Source organism: Poecilia mexicana, unplaced genomic scaffold (assembly GCF_051168715.1).
Source record: "Poecilia mexicana isolate PSO_F unplaced genomic scaffold, ASM5116871v1 scaffold_18, whole genome shotgun sequence".
Classification (NCBI taxonomy): domain Eukaryota; kingdom Metazoa; phylum Chordata; class Actinopteri; order Cyprinodontiformes; family Poeciliidae; genus Poecilia; species Poecilia mexicana.
In genome coordinates this window covers 14065606-14084543 of record NW_028263387.1, presented here as the reverse complement: position 1 = coordinate 14084543, position 18938 = coordinate 14065606, and the positions used below count along the sequence as shown (strand labels likewise).

At 47.0% G+C, this 18938-nt stretch overlaps 1 protein-coding gene across 1 annotated transcript; it reads left to right on the top strand.

The window, feature by feature from the left end:
• Nucleotides 1–587: 587 nt before the first annotated feature.
• On the top strand, nt 588–15200 carry LOC106911912 (uncharacterized). The gene is made up of 3 exons (XM_088016036.1): nt 588–592; nt 4025–14745; nt 15139–15200. Exons 1-2 carry the CDS (start codon nt 588–590, stop codon nt 14661–14663), a joined length of 10644 nt encoding a protein of 3547 aa, XP_087872162.1. The 3' UTR covers nt 14664–14745; nt 15139–15200.
• The last annotated feature ends 3738 nt before the right edge of the window (nt 15201–18938 follow it).

Below are 18938 nucleotides of genomic sequence, written 5' to 3'. Positions count from 1 at the left end.
CAATGCATGCGTTAATCTGTGGTGAAATAAATGAATAAAACTGATGTATGTCTCACCATTCTGACCACTGAAGACAGGGATTTGATGATGAGAAAACCGTTTAAATCTTGCGCAGACTTTAATTTTGGATTGAGACTGCCTGATAGATCTGTTTTTGTTTGCTTGAAAGGTCATTGTGCATAATTGCATCACACATAGAGTCGATCTATGGTTAAAGTTCAAGAGATTCCCACATATAAAAACACGTGCGTGCGTAAATCTCATCCGGAAACAACAAGCAAGCAAGATCATATCAGCAAAATGGTTTGCGAAAATATTGGGAGGAGGATATGGAAATGTGTGACGTACTACCTGCAATTCAATTTACTAGATCAGAACCAGATTAGTGTTGCTGCTTTTGGGTTTACATTTAGCATGTTTGAAAAGCAGGTGCAAATTGGCATGCAAAAATCTACGTTCACCGTGGCAAGCACAGCACAGCACAGCATCCTACCTGTAAGACAATTAATAGTTGGAATAAAAATGTGTCTATCTGGGACGCAGACCCAACTGGATGACATTGGAGCAGTTCCTCCTACTAAGCAAGCATGAGGTGAGAGTGGAAAGAAAAGACTCCTTTATAACAAGCTGTATGTTGATCTTGTCCATATCTTGAGTCTTAGGAATTACTAAAAGAAAAAAAAAATTAAAATAACCGGAAATGTGACAACCACGGCCGGATATGGAAGTTCACCTTACCATTTGCACAGTGAGGAGGGCTACAAAAGTTTTAAAGAGATCAACTTATGTTTCAAAAACTGCTGCAAATATTTCTTTATCAATTGCAAAGAACAAAAAATCTTTTCTCACCTTTTAAAACTGATAAGGTGTTTTATTTATTTATCACTAAGTACTTTGCCATGTTTTTCATAGTTGTTTTAGGTCAGTGAAGTTTAAGTTAAATGTTACTAATTAAACAGGTAAGCCTGTTTACCTGTATAAGCATTAATTTTATACAGACATTAATTTACCGTGACATTAATTTAAAGTGTCACAGTAAATTAATGTCACATTGAGCCGAGAAAGTAAAAATGTCAGTGCCAATGATATCTGAAAATAAATGTGTCAGTGCTCTGATTTGTTTGCTTTATTTTTTTTTATTTTTATTGACAGGTGCAGCATTGCACCCATGCCTTTGAATGTGTTTTGCCAAGAAAAACAGCTTCTACATCATACAATCACGCTATGCGGCTCACTCTTGACTGATCAGAGCTCATTAAGCATATTGCTTTAAAAACTTGCCAAGCTTGTTGCAAAAAAAATGGAACAAATGCGTCTGTCTTTTGTGGTTCACACACTGTGTGTATTGTTTTCACAGTCTCAACGTTTAAGAAAACAGACCTTCAATCCCTGAAACTCAAGCGCCTACCTAACTTTTCAGACCTTAAAGTAAAGCCAAATAATTTGGACATGCAAACATTAACATATTATCATCACCGTTGACATCAATACTTAAATTTTAAAGTGAAACTGTACCAACACGGAAGAGAGGTATGCCAGCTTGTGGTCTGTCCACTTCAATGGAATGAATAAACAATAGACGCCAGTCTAAAACTGAGACTGATCCAACATTTTTTTTTTCTTTTACCTGTCATTTCACAAACATCTCTGGGGGAGAGAACAAATTCCTTTCCGTCATCCTACTTTTCAAATGCAGGTTATATATAAGGCCAAGCATCAGTGTGGCATGTGATAAGTTAAGGGAGCAGCAGGAAAGTTTTAAAGAAGTGCATGAACTTGAATACAGTTGCAGGTAAGTGGATTGTTGTTACAGTTAAAGTGATGAGAGCTTTTATAGCTTAAATCTAATTCCTCATCAGTTAAATTCTTGTACAATTAGTTATTGTGTGATGTTTGTGCAATGTGCAATGTAAAAGATTCTACTTAGCAAATTTTGCATTGTACAAATTCAGTACAACATAATTACAACATTTTTGTTGCACTATCGAAATCTAAATAATAGATTTTTATTTTTTAATTTATTGTATTTCAAGACTCATGATATTTATTTTGTATTTTAAGACAAATGCAATGGAAACATTTTATTATTCTCTGTTTTAACATTAACTTCTGCTACAACTATTTCATAACTGTTATTTAAATATTTCCACACCCTACTTTTAGGGAGGTGTGGGATTAAAAACAAAACATGCATCACTTACGCCTGAGTTTAGTTTAGATTAACCATAGAAATAAATATCCTTGCTATTGGACTGCAGCGTTAGAAAAGTCAGTTTCAGAGATGGAAACTGCAAAGTGCAGTGCAGAACAGTTCATCACTATAAGTATCAAAGCACTGGTTTATAAAACATTGTTTCAGTGATGAGCTTTTCTTAACATGCACAGTCAACCCACTCAGATTTAAACCAAATTCTCTCTTTTTCTCTTGATTTTAACTACATTAGTGTGACATGTCCTAAAAAGAACTCAGTGAAACTTCTAAGTATTATAAAAACTCATAAATTTTAATTTTACATATTATTTTTATACTACTGATTAAGAACTAAATTGATACTCCGGGTCACTCTCACTCCTTTCATTACATTATCCCACATGATAAAAAGCACTTTACTACACCTTGATAGTAATTATTAGGTCCTATTGAGAACTTTTTATTGAGAAAGAAAAAATATAAAAATCACATTCCATGAAAGAAACATTCCAACATGTTTTCAGTTAAAGTGAATGTCCATAACTAAACCTCGTTTTACTATTATTATTATTATTTTTTTTATTATTTTTGATTTCGGGAAGTAAGGAAGATGATAACAACACAGATTAAAAAGAGGAACGGGTTTAAAAGAGATTGAGAAAGAGAAGATGTAGATTTGATACTTGATTTGATTTTTTTGGTTCTACATGACTTCCAAACAATGGACCTTTGACTCATTCATAGTTTCATTATTGTGTTTTTTACAGAGAAGTGCATGCAAAACCAGCAGTGGTGGTTGAATACCCACAATCCTTCACACTGCTTGAACTGAACCCTAGAGAGAAAAATAAGTGAACCATGTGACTGTTCCTTGTTTTATCACAATCAGCATTCTTCACTTGTACTGATTTCCTCTCCAGAATAGTTAAGAAGTAGTATATGAGACAAAAACAATTCTATCATCCTTGAATCACAATTTAATATTAAGGTTAGGTTAATTTTCTCAAACAAAAAAATGTTGGCAACCTATGATAACATTAACTCTAAACTAGTCTCCTTAAAAAGATAAGATAATGAGCCATGAAGAAAAAAATAAAGTTGAGTGATTTGTGTTTTTACCAGTTGAATGATTTATGTGACATCACCTATACAAATATTCAACTCAAAAAATACAGATTGTACTTAGTTAAAAAAAATGAATCTGCTCATTTATACATATGACATAATGACTTAATGTAGTCATGTTTTCATTAGCTTAGCTACTTTGTTGAAGTATTACCACATCGTTCATTGATTTAAAGAATAGAAACATGTCAATACAAAAGTAACATAAACAACCATTTTATGAATTTAAAGGAACCGGGAATTCAACAACATATTTTACTTTCTGTAATTGTGGTGATTTGGTTTCATTTTTGCTGCTATGTGTCCACAAATGTGATCAAAACAGAATGGGGATGAAACAAGACATAGAGTTTACTTAAAATACTTTAGAAACATATCAAAACAAGATGGGTTTAGCACATAGTAAATGCTCAGGTACTGCATAAAATTATGGATATGACATTGAACATTGATTAAGACTTTTTTTTTTACGTTGCAGAAAAAAGATAAAAAAAGGATGGGGGTTGGAAACGTACTACCATTGCTACTAATCCTAATAGGTAAGTAAAAGATTAGATAAAATAAGGTTCAGGGTGGGAGGATACCGTCCTGAACTTGTAATTCAGCTCCAAAAGGGATACACTAAATAAGTTAAATGTCAATAGAGCAAATATATCCATATGTGCGAATAATGAAAATGATGAATGACGTCTGTTATTGACTATGCAGTAAAACAGACAACTACAACTACAACAATAGCTCCAAACACAGCAACAGCAGCAGCAACAGCAGCAGCAACAACAACAACAGCAGTAGTTCCAACAACAACCACAGCTGCTCCAACCACAACAACCGCAGCTCCAACCACAACAGCAGCACCAACGACAACAACAGCAGATCCAACCACAACCACAGCTGCTCCAACCACAACCACAGCTGCTCCAACCACAACAACAGCAGTTCCAACAACAACCACAGCTTTTCCAACCACAACAACTTCTGCTCCAACCACTACAACAGCAGCTCCAACCACAACCACAGCTGCTCCAACCACAACAACCGCAGCTCCAACCACAACAACAGCAGCTCCAACCACAACAACCGCAGCTCCAACCACAACAACCGCAGCTCCAACCACAACAACAGCAGCACCAACGACAACAACAGCAGCTCCAACCACAACCACAGAAGCTCCAACAACAACCACAGCTGCTCCAACCACAACAGAAGCTCCAACCACAACCACAGCCGCTGCAACCACAACAGAAGCTCCAACCACAACCACAGCTGCTCCAACCACAACAGGAGCTCCAACCACAACAACTTCTGCTCCAACAACAACCACAGTAGCTCCAACAACAACCACAGCATCTCAAACCACAACCACAGAAGCTCCAACCACAACCACAGCTGCTCCAACAACAACCACAGCTGCTCCAACCACAACCACAGCAGCTCCAACCACAACAACTGCAGCTCCAACAACAACCACAGAAGCTCAAACCACAACCACAGCTGCTCCAACCACAACCACAGCGCCTCCAACCACAACAACCGCAGCTCCAACTACAACCACAGTTGCTCCAACCACAACAACTTCTGCTCCAACAACAACCACAGCTGTTCCAACCACAACCACAGGAGCTACAACCACAACCACAGGAGCTCCAACCACAACAACAGCAGCTCCAACCACAATAACCGCAGCTCCAACCACAACAACCGCAGCTCCAACCACAACAACTTCTGCTCCAACAACAACCACAGCTGCTCCAACCACAACCACAGCCGCTGCAACCACAACAGAAGCTCCAACCACAACCACAGCTGCTCCAACCACAACCACAGCTGCTCCAACCACAACAGGAGCTCCAACCACAACAACTTCTGCTCCAACAACAACCACAGTAGCTCCAACAACAACAACAGCGGCTCCAACCACAACAACAGCAGTTCCAACAACAACCACAGCATCTCAAACCACAACCACAGAAGCTCCAACCACAACCACAGCTGCTCCAACCACAACCACAGCTGCTCCAACCACAACAACGGCGTCTCCAACCACAACAACAGCAGCACCAACGACAACAACAGCAGCTCCAACCACAACCACAGAAGCCCCAACCACAACCACAGCTGCCCCAACCACAACCACAGCTGCTCCAACCACAACCACAGCGGCTCCAACCACAACAACAGCAGCTCCAACCACAACCACAGCTGCTCCAACCACAACCACAGCGGCTCCAACCACAACAACAGCAGCTCCAACCACAATAACCGCAGCTCCAACCACAACAACCGCAGCTCCAACCACAACAACTTCTGCTCCAACAACAACCACAGCTGCTCCAACCACAACCACAGCCGCTGCAACCACAACAGAAGCTCCAACCACAACCACAGCTGCTCCAACCACAACCACAGCTGCTCCAACCACAACAGGAGCTCCAACCACAACAACTTCTGCTCCAACAACAACCACAGTAGCTCCAACAACAACAACAGCGGCTCCAACCACAACAACAGCAGTTCCAACAACAACCACAGAAGCTCCAACGACAACAACAGCAGCTCCAACCACAACCACAGAAGCCCCAACCACAACCACAGCTGCCCCAACCACAACCACAGCTGCTCCAACCACAACCACAGCGGCTCCAACCACAACAACAGCAGCTCCAACCACAACCACAGCGGCTCCAACCACAACAACAGCAGCTCCAACCACAACCACAGAAGCTCCAACCACAACCACACCTGCTCCAACCACAACCACAGCTGCTCCAACCACAACAACGGCGTCTCCAACCACAACAACAGCAGCACCAACGACAACAACAGCAGCCCCAACCACAACCACAGCTGCTCCAACCACAACCACAGCGGCTCCAACCACAACAACAGCAGCTCCAACCACAACCACAGCGGCTCCAACCACAACAACAGCAGATCCAACCACAACAACGGCGGCTCCAACCACAACAACAGTAGCACCAACGACAACAACAGCAGCTCCAACCACAACCACAGAAGCCCCAACCACAACAACAGCTGCTCCAACCACAACCACAGCGGCTCCAACCACAACAACAGCAGCTCCAACCACAACCACAGCGGCTCCAACCACAACAACCGCAGATCCAACCACAACAACGGCGGCTCCAACCACAACAACAGCAGCTCCAACCACAACCACAGAAGCTCCAACCACAACCACACCTTCTCCAACCACAACCACAGCTGCTCCAACCACAACAACGGCGTCTCCAACCACAACAACAGCAGCACCAACGACAACAACAGCAGCTCCAACCACAACCACAGAAGCCCCAACCACAACCACAGCTGCCCCAACCACAACCACAGCTGCTCCAACCACAACCACAGCGGCTCCAACCACAACAACAGCAGCTCCAACCACAACCACAGCGGCTCCAACCACAACAACCGCAGATCCAACCACAACAACGGCGGCTCCAACCACAACAACAGTAGCACCAACGACAACAACAGCAGCTCCAACCATAACCACAGAAGCCCCAACCACAACCACAGCTGCTCCAACCACAACCACAGCGGCTCCAACCACAACAACAGCAGCTCCAACCACAACCACAGCGGCTCCAACCACAACAACTTCTGCTCCAACCACTACAACAGCAGCTCCAACCACAACCACAGCAGCTCCAACCACAACAACAGCAGCTCCAACCACAATAACCGCAGCTCCAACCACAACAACCGCAGCTCCAACCACAACAACTTCTGCTCCAACAACAACAACAGCAGCACCAACGACAACAACAGCAGCTCCAACCACAACCACAGAAGCCCCAACCACAACCACAGCTGCCCTAACCACAACCACAGCTGCTCCAACCACAACCACAGCGGCTCCAACCACAACAACAGCAGCTCCAACCACAACCACAGCGGCTCCAACCACAACAACCGCAGATCCAACCACAACAACGGCGGCTCCAACCACAACAACAGTAGCACCAACGACAACAACAGCAGCTCCAACCACAACCACAGAAGCCCCAACCACAACCACAGCTGCTCCAACCACAACATCAGCGGCTCCAACCACAACAACAGCAGCTCCAACCACAACAACGGCGGCTCCAACCACAACAGTAGCACCAACGACAACAACAGCAGCTCCAACCACAACCACAGAAGCCCCAACCACAACCACAGCTGCTCCAACCACAACATCAGCGGCTCCAACCACAACAACAGCAGCTCCAACCACAACCACAGCGGCTCCAACCACAACAACCGCAGATCCAACCACAACAACGGCGGCTCCAACCACAACAACAGCAGCTCCAACCACAACCACAGAAGCTCCAACCACAACCACACCTGCTCCAACCACAACCACAGCAGCTCCAACCACAACCACAGAAGCTCCAACCACAACAACAGGAGCTCCAACGACAACCACAGCGGCTCCAACCACGACTTCTGCTCCAACTACCACAGCTGCTCCAACCACAACAACAGTGGCTGCAACCACAACTACCACAGCTCCAACCACAACAACAGCAGTTCCAACAACAACCACAGCTTCTCCAACCACAACAACTTCTGCTCCAACCACTACAACAGCAGCTCCAACCACAACCACAGCTGCTCCAACCACAACCACAGCGGCTCCAACCACAACCACAGCGGTTCCAACCACAACAACCGCAGATCCAACCACAACAACGGCGGCTCCAACCACAACAACAGCAGCTCCAACCACAACAACCGGAGCTCCATCGACAACCACGGCAGCTCCAACCACAACCACAGCTGCTCCAACCACAACAACAGTGGCTGCAACCACAACTACCGCAGCTCCAACCACAACAACAGCAGTTCCAACAACAACCACAGCTTTTCCAACCACAACAACTTCTGCTCCAACCACTACAACAGCAGCTCCAACCACAACCACAGCTGCTCCAACCACAACAACCGCAGCTCCAACCACAACAACAGCAGCTCCAACCACAACAACAGCAGCTCCAACCACAACAACCGCAGCTCCAACCACAACAACCGCAGCTCCAACCACAACAACGGCGGCTCCAACCACAACAACAGCAGCACCAACGACAACAACAGCAGCTCCAACCACAACCACAGAAGCTCCAACAACAACCACAGCTGCTCCAACCACAACAGAAGCTCCAACTACAACCACAGCTGCTCCAACCACAACAGGAGCTCCAACCACAACAACTTCTGCTCCAACAACAACCACAGTAGCTCCAACAACAACCACAGCATCTCAAACCACAACCACAGAAGCTCCAACCACAACCACAGCTGCTCCAACAACAACCACAGCTGCTCCAACCACAACCACAGCAGCTCCAACCACAACAACTGCAGCTCCAACAACAACCACAGAAGCTCAAACCACAACCACAGCTGCTCCAACCACAACCACAGCGCCTCCAACCACAACAACCGCAGCTCCAACTACAACCACAGTTGCTCCAACCACAACAACTTCTGCTCCAACAACAACCACAGCTGTTCCAACCACAACCACAGGAGCTCCAACCACAACCACAGGAGCTCCAACCACAACAACTTCTGCTCCAACAACCACAGCTGCTCCAACCACAACAACTTCTGCTCCAACCACTACAACAGCAGCTCCAACCACAACCACAGCAGCTCCAACCACAACAACAGCAGCTCCAACCACAACAACCGCAGCTCCAACCACAACAACCGCAGCTCCAACCACAACAACTTCTGCTCCAACAACAACCACAGCTGCTCCAACCACAACCACAGCCGCTGCAACCACAACAGAAGCTCCAACCACAACCACAGCTGCTCCAACCACAACCACAGCTGCTCCAACCACAACAGGAGCTCCAACCACAACAACTTCTGCTCCAACAACAACCACAGTAGCTCCAACAACAACAACAGCGGCTCCAACCACAACAACAGCAGTTCCAACAACAACCACAGCATCTCAAACCACAACCACAGGAGCTCCAACCACAACAACAGCTGCTCCAACCACAACCACAGCTGCTCCAACCACAACAACGGGGTCTCCAACCACAACAACAGCAGCACCAACGACAACAACAGCAGCTCCAACCACAACCACAGAAGCCCCAACCACAACCACAGCTGCCCCAACCACAACCACAGCTGCTCCAACCACAACCACAGCGGCTCCAACCACAACAACAGCAGCTCCAATCACAACCACAGCGGCTCCAACAACAACAACCGCAGATCCAACCACAACAACGGAGGCTCCAACCACAACAACAGTAGCACCAACGACAACAACAGCAGCTCCAACCACAACCACAGAAGCCCCAACCACAACCACAGCTGCTCCAACCACAACCACAGCGGCTCCAACCACAACAACAGCAGCTCCAACCACAACAACCGCAGATCCAACCACAACCACAGCGGCTCCAACCACAACAACCGCAGATCCAACCACAACAACGGCGGCTCCAACCACAACAACAGCAGCTCCAACCACAACCACAGAAGCTCCAACCACAACCACACCTGCTCCAACCACAACCACAGCTGCTCCAACCACAACAACGGCGTCTCCAACCACAACAACAGCAGCACCAACGACAACAACAGCAGCTCCAACCACAACCACAGAAGCCCCAACCACAACCACAGCTGCCCCAACCACAACCACAGCTGCTCCAACCACAACCACAGCGGCTCCAACCACAACAACAGCAGCTCCAACCACAACCACAGCGGCTCCAACCACAACAACCGCAGATCCAACCACAACAACGGCGGCTCCAACCACAACAACAGTAGCACCAACGACAACAACAGCAGCTCCAACCACAACCACAGAAGCCCCAACCACAACCACAGCTGCTCCAACCACAACCACAGCGGCTCCAACCACAACAACAGCAGCTCCAACCACAACCACAGCGGCTCCAACCACAACAACCGCAGATCCAACCACAACAACGGCGGCTCCAACCACAACAACAGCAGCTCCAACCACAACCACACCTGCTCCAACCACAACCACAGCGGCTCCAACCACAACCACAGCAGCTCCAACCACAACCACAGCGGCTCCAACCACAACAACCGCAGATCCAACCACAACAACGGCTACTCCAACAACAACCACAGCGGCTCCAACCACAACCACAGCCGCTGCAACCACAACAGAAGCTCCAACCACAACCACAGCTGCTCCAACCACAACCACAGCTGCTCCAACCACAACAGGAGCTCCAACCACAACAACTTCTGCTCCAACAACAACCACAGTAGCTCCAACAACAACAACAGCGGCTCCAACCACAACAACAGCAGTTCCAACAACAACCACAGCATCTCAAACCACAACCACAGGAGCTCCAACCACAACAACAGCAGCTCCAACCACAACCACAGAAGCTCCAACCACAACCACACCTGCTCCAACCACAACCACAGCAGCTCCAACCACAACCACAGCGGCTCCAACCACAACAACCCCAGATCCAACCACAACAACGGCTACTCCAACCACAACAACAGAAGCTCCAACCACAACCACAGCTGCTCCAACCACAACAACGGCGGCTCCAACCACAACAACCACAGCTCCAACCACAACAACCGCAGCTCCAACCACAACCACAGCTACTCCAACCACAACAACCGCAGCTCCAACCACAACCACAGCTACTCCAACCACAACCACAGCTTCTCCAACCACAACCACAGCGGCTCCAACCACAACAACCGCAGCTCCAACCACAACCACAGCTACTCCAACCACAACAACCGCAGCTCCAACCACAACCACATCTACTCCAACCACAACCACAGCTTCTCCAACCACAACCACAGCGGCTCCAACCACAACAACGGCGGCTCCAACCACAACAACAGCAGCACCAACGACAACAACAGCAGCTCCAACCACAACCACAGAAGCCCCAACCACAACCACCGCTGCCCCAACCACAACCACAGCTGCTCCAACCACAACCACAGCTACTCCAACCACAACAACCGCAGCTCCAACCACAACCACAGCTACTCCAACCACAACCACAGCTTCTCCAACCACAACCACAGCGGCTCCAACCACAACAACCGCAGATCCAACCACAACAACGGCGGCTCCAACCACAACAACAGTAGCTCCAATCACAACCACAGCTGCCCCAACCACATCCACAGCTGCTCCAACCACAACGGCTCCAACCACAACAACAGCAGCTCCAACCACAACCACAGCGGCTCCAATCGCAACAACAGCAGCTCCAACCACAACCACAGCGGCTCCAACCACAACAACCGCAGATCCAACCACAACAACGGCGGCTCCAACCACAACAACAGTAGCACCAACGACAACAACAGCAGCTCCAACCACAACCACAGAAGCTCCAACCACAACCACAGCTGCTCCAACCACAACAACAGCGGCTCCAACCACAACAACAGCAGCTCCAACCACAACCACAGCGGCTCCAACCACAACAACCGCAGCTCCAACCACAACAACGGCGGCTCCAACCACAACAACCGCAGCTCCAACCACAACCACAGCTACTCCAACCACAACAACCGCAGCTCCAACCACAACAGCAGCACCAACGACAACAACAGCAGTTCCAACCACAACCACAGCTGCTCCAACCACAACCACAGCAGCTCCAACCACAACCACAGAAGCTCCAACCACAACCACAGCTGCTCCAACCACAACCACAGCAGCTCCAACCACAACCACAGCGGTTCCAACCACAACAACCGCAGATCCAACCACAACAACGGCGGCTCCAACCACAACAACCGCAGCTCCAACCACAACAACAGCAGCACCAGCGACAACAACAGCAGCTCCAACCACAACCACAGAAGCTCCAACCACAACCACAGCGGCTCCAACCACAACAACCGCAGCTCCAACCACAACAACGGCGGCTCCAACCACAACAACCGCAGCTCCAACCACAACCACAGCTGCTCCAACCACAACAACGGCGGCTCCAACCACAACAACCGCAGCTCCAACCACAACCACAGCTGCTCCAACCACAACCACAGCGGCTCCAACCACAACAACAGCAGCTCCAACCACAACCACAGCGGCTCCAACCACAACAACCGCAGCTCCAACCACAACAACGGCGGCTCCAACCACAACAACCGCAGCTCCAACCACAACCACGGCTACTCCAACCACAACAACCGCAGCTCCAACCACAACCACAGCTACTCCAACCACAACCACAGCTTCTCCAACCACAACCACAGCGGCTCCAACCACAACAACCGCAGCTCCAACCACAACAACGGCGGCTCCAACCACAACAACCGCAGCTCCAACCACAACCACAGCTGCTCCAACCACAACCACAGCGGCTCCAACCACAACAACAGCAGCTCCAACCACAACAACAGCGGCTCCAACCACAACAACCGCAGCTCCAACCACAACAACAGCGGCTCCAACCACAACAACCGCAGCTCCAACCACAACAACGGCGGCTCCAACCACAACAACCGCAGCTCCAACCACAACCACAGCTACTCCAACCACAACAACCGCAGCTCCAACCACAACCACAGCTACTCCAACCACAACCACAGCTTCTCCAACCACAACCACAGCGGCTCCAACCACAACAACGGCGGCTCCAACCACAACAACAGCAGCACCAACGACAACAACAGCAGCTCCAACCACAACCACAGAAGCCCCAACCACAACCACAGCTGCCCCAACCACAACCACAGCTGCTCCAACCACAACCACAGCGGCTCCAACCACAACAACAGCAGCTCCAACCACAACCACAGCGGCTCCAACCACAACAACCGCAGATCCAACCACAACAACGGCGGCTCCAACCACAACCACAGCTGCCCCAACCACATCCACAGCTGCTCCAACCACAACCACAGCGGCTCCAACCACAACAACAGCAGCTCCAACCACAACCACAGCTGCTCCAACAACCACCACAGGTGCTCCAACCACAACCACAGCTGCTCCAACCACAACAACCGCATCTCCAACCACAACAACAGCAGCTCCAACCACAACCACAGCGGCTCCAACCACAACAACAGCAGCTCCAACCACAACCACAACGGCTCCAACCACAACTGCTCCAACTACAACCACAACTGCTCCAACCACAACCACAGCGGCTCCAACCACAACAGCGGCTCCAACCACAACTACAGCGGCTCCAACCACAACAACCGCAGCTCCAACCACAACAACAGCGGCTCCAACCACAACAACCGCAGCTCCAACCACAACAACGGCGGCTCCAACCACAACAACCGCAGCTCCAACCACAACCACAGCTACTCCAACCACAACAACCGCAGCTCCAACCACAACCACAGCTACTCCAACCACAACCACAGCTTCTCCAACCACAACCACAGCGGCTCCAACCACAACAACGGCGGCTCCAACCACAACAACAGCAGCACCAACGACAACAACAGCAGCTCCAACCACAACCACAGAAGCCCCAACCACAACCACAGCTGCCCCAACCACAACCACAGCTGCTCCAACCACAACCACAGCGGCTCCAACCACAACAACAGCAGCTCCAACCACAACCACAGCGGCTCCAACCACAACAACCGCAGATCCAACCACAACAACGGCGGCTCCAACCACAACCACAGCTGCCCCAACCACATCCACAGCTGCTCCAACCACAACCACAGCGGCTCCAACCACAACAACAGCAGCTCCAACCACAACCACAGCTGCTCCAACAACCACCACAGGTGCTCCAACCACAACCACAGCTGCTCCAACCACAACAACCGCAGCTCCAACCACAACCACAACGGCTCCAACCACAACTGCTCCAACTACAACCACAACTGCTCCAACCACAACCACAGCGGCTCCAACCACAACAACAGCGGCTCCAACCACAACTACAGCGGCTCCAACCACAACCACAGCGGCTCCAACCACAACCACAGTGGCTCCAACCACAACAACAGCAGCTCCAACCACAACCACAGCAGCTCCAACAACAACCACATCAACTACAGCTCCAACCACAACCACAGCGGCTCCAACCACAACAACAGCAGCTCCAACCACAACCACAGCAGCTCCAACAACAACCACATCAACTACAGCTCCAACCACAACCACAGCGGCTCCAACCACAACAACAGCAGCTCCAACCACAACCACAGCAGCTCCAACAACAACCACATCAACTACAGCTCCAACCACAACCACAGCTGCTCCAACGACAACGTCTTTGGCTGCAACTACAACTGCTGTTCCAACCACAACCACTGCGGCTCCAGCATTAATCCGTTTTCTCACTTTTAAATCTGATGAAAATTTCACCTCTGATTTGGGAGATCCATCATCATCAGCATTCCAATTACGCTCTGGACACATAAGGAATCGTGTATGTTTACATTTCTATCTCACATAACTGTTTCCATTGTACTATTTAAAAAATTTATTCTGCTTTCTAAATTTGTATCTTTTTATATGAACATACATATTTTGTTTAGCTCTTCAACTTGAAGATGTGAGTTAAGTTTTCGTCTAAGTTAAAAAATACATCTGAATCTTATAAACATTATAAAATGTATTGCTTACCTAGAATTTAGTCTCAATTTTCCTCAAACATCATCCCATGTACTTTCATTTTTTTACTTAATGGAGTATGTAGAATTTCTATTGAAATAAATACAACAAAAATATATTAATTGTAATAATGTTTATATCTAGTGATATTCTGAAAAATACATTTTTAAAAATTGTACACTTAATTTTTTTTCGTCTCTCCATGTAGCTTGACACACTTTTCAGAAGAGCTTTCCCCTCATTCCAAAAGACTGGAGCTATGACATTCAGGTAATTTCTTTGTAGTTTGCTCAAGAAATTACAAACTTCGTAGGAAGGCACTTGTATACAATAACTAATTATACTAATACATTTGCAGGGCTGGTTCAATTATCAACTCTGTGGACCTTGAATTTGAGTCATCATCTACTCCTAATGATACACTAATTGAAGAGACTTTGGTTAATGAGGCTTCAAACATCACAGAATTCAACGTAATAGCTGACACCGTTGCTATTAGTGACCAAGGTAAGAGAAATAAACAAATTTCAGAAAATTTTATATTTATGCAAAGGACATATTAAAAGAACCACTGATCAATAAACAAGAAGGAATTAGTTGGATCAACAAAATATTCTAAAAATATTTTTGAGAACTAACTTACAAAAAACTAAGAGTTCAGTTCTTCTAAACTGTGCACATTTGGTGATTACAATAGATATTACAGCACCTCCAGATACAACTACGACTTCTCCAACGACGTTGACATCTGGTCCAACAACAACCACTGTAGCACCAACCACCACAACAAAAGCTCCAACCACAACAACAGCGGCTCCAACCACAACCACAGTGACTCCAACCACAACAACAGCGGCTCCAAACACAGCAGCTCCAACCACAGCTGCTCCAACCACAACCACAACAACAGCAGCTCCAATCACAACTATAACGGCTCCAACCACAACCACAACTAAAGCGGCTTCAACCACAACAACAGTGACTCCAACCACAACCACAACAACAGCGGCTCCAACCACAACAACAGTGGCTCCAACCACAACCACAACAGCGGCTCCAACCACAACAACAGCGGTTCCAAACACAGCAGCTCCAACCACAGCTGCTCCAACCACAACCACAACAACAGTGGCTCCAACCACAACCACAACCACAGCAGCTCCAATCACAACTATAACGGCTCCAACCTCAACCACAACTAAAGCGGCTCCAACCACAACAACAGTGACTCCAACCACAACCACAACAACAGCGGGTCCAACCACAACAACAGTGGCTCCAACCACAACCACAACCACAGCTGCTCCAACCACAACCACAACAACAGTGGCTCCAACCACAACCACAGCGGCTCCAACCACAACTACAACGGCTCCAACCACAACCACAACTAAAGCGGCTTCAACCACAACAACAGTGACTCCAACCACAACCACAACAACAGCGGCTCCAACCACAACAACAGTGGCTCCAACCACAACCACAACAGCGGCTCCAACCACAACAACAGTGGCTCCAACCACAACCACAACAACAGTGGCTCCAACCACAACTAAATCGGCTCCAACCACAACTAAATCGGCTCCAACCACAGCGGCTCCAACCACAACAACAGCGGCTCCAACCACAACGGCTCCAACCACAACCACAACAACAGTGGCTCCAACTACAACCACAGCAGCTCCAACCACAACCACAACTACAGCGGTTCCAACCACAACGACAACAGTGGCTCCAACCACAACCACAACAGTGGCTCCAACCACAACCACAACCACAACAGTGGCTCCAACCACAACCACAACCACAGCGGCTCCAACCACAACCACAGCGGCTCCAACCACAACCACAGCGGCTCCAACCACAACCACAGCAGCTCCAACCACAACCACAACTACAGCGGTTCCAACCACAACCACAACAACAACGGCTCCAACCACAACAACAGCAGCTCCAACCACAACCACAACTACAGCGGCTCCAACCACAATCACAACTACAGCGGCTCCAACTACAACCACAGCGGCTCCAACCACAACAACAACAACAGCGGCTCCAACCACAACCACAGCGACTACAACCACAACAGCAGCTACAACCACTCCAGCTACAACCAAACCAAAGACTACTCCAACAACAACACCAACTACTCTTGTGACAACTACAACTACAACAACTGAAGCTCCTCCTCCAGTGTTTGTTGTTGCAGCAACTGTGGTTGAACCATTTGTTCCAGAGCTCAATGACAGAAATAGTGTGCAGTTCAAAACTCTTGAAGTAAGAGTGATAGCAGTGGTGAGTGGATCATTTAAAATCATTTGGTATTTAAATTGTTTAATCTGAGGATTATTTTACTGTGAATTTTAACATGTTTTTTCTTCTCCAGTATGATATCATCTATAGAGCAAGATATGGAATTTTTTTCGTTCGGAGTTATATCATTACCTTCAGGTATGTTAGCTTTTTACTTCATTAGTTAAGTTAATCTACTTGTATGTTTTATTTACGTTCATAGTGGTAATGACCAACAAGGAACAAAGCAATCTGAAAGACAAATTACAGCTAATTTCTTATTTCCACCACATGCATAGAATTTTAATATTTGAAATCAGTTTGAGATCTTTTTTTTTTTTTTCAGACCGGCCTTCACCAGGTTACGAATGAATGGTACTGAAGCAGAGGTGGGCGTAGAGTTCAATAAAACCACACCAGCTACGACAATCCCAAAGGCTGAAGAGGTTCAGGCAACACTAAAGGAGGCTGTGAATAACCCCAACATCACTTTGAATGTCACATTCGATGCGGCTTCCATTGAAATAATACGTAAGAACAAAGTGTTTGAAACACATATAGCCATATATTTAAAGTCACTTTAGTAATCTTACTCCATAATTATATTTCTAATTCTCTACGGAGTAGCATGACACTAAGTATTTCTAATTTTGTAATTAGGAAGATGATTGGTTTAAAGAGTTTATTTCCAACTTTAAAATGTTTTGTTTCAAGTCCTCAAATCCCTTCAAATTCAAATGTGATGAAGGTCTGATACTGCTATCATTAATGTTTGATCAAAACCATTGTATTTGTAAAATGATCATTTCTGCACATTTTTGGTAATTAGATATTTTTTTAGGAATCAGTTCTGAAAAACATATTTGAGTATTTATTTCGTTCTCAAACTAAAAATACTACAAAATGAATTCGGGTTTATGAAATGTGAAAATTCAAATGATTTTCTTGTTTTATATTTTTGGCAATGAAACAGTCAACTCATTGTCAAAAAGAAAAGAATGACCGTCAGATCAGGCTTCTGCATGTTGGTGTTCCACCTAAAGCCTGAATATACCCAATTTGGTTGTCTTGGCCCTTTTATCGCAGCCTGTGGGGTTTTCCCTAACTGGGAACGAGAATACAATCTGTTGAATGTGACAAGTAGCTAATCAGAAAGCGCGGTGACGTCAGAACAGAGGGGAATCCCAAACAGCTGACATATCACGCAACTGATAGAGAGTCCGGTGGATATCGGAGATATGTGGAAATGTTTATTCTTATATGTAAAGGTCGTTATTATATATGTTTATTATGTTTAGTCAGTTAAAAACGTTAACTATGAAAAAACAGTCACCTCCAAATCATAGTGCAGCAAATAGAGCGGCTGCTCCCGTCGTCTTTTATCCACCGCCTTTTCTTTTTGTTACTCTTTTATCTCTTAAAATGACCCCACAAACTGTCACTATTGCTTCTACATCGTCATCCGTGTTTGGTTATTCTAAATTCCCGTATGCTGTGTTGGGGGTTTTACTGGATTATCCTCTGGAATCGGGAGGTTCGTGACTGGAATCGGGAGGTTCGTGACTGGAATCGGTTCGTGTGGTGTGCTGCTCCTGCCGTGTGGCTGGAGACGCGAACCGATCGAACCTGTTGTACTTTTATCAGCTCTGTGGTCACAAAGGTTTGGAGAATCGGCCGACAATCCTTAAATCTTGCCGTCTAAACCAGACTTAAGAC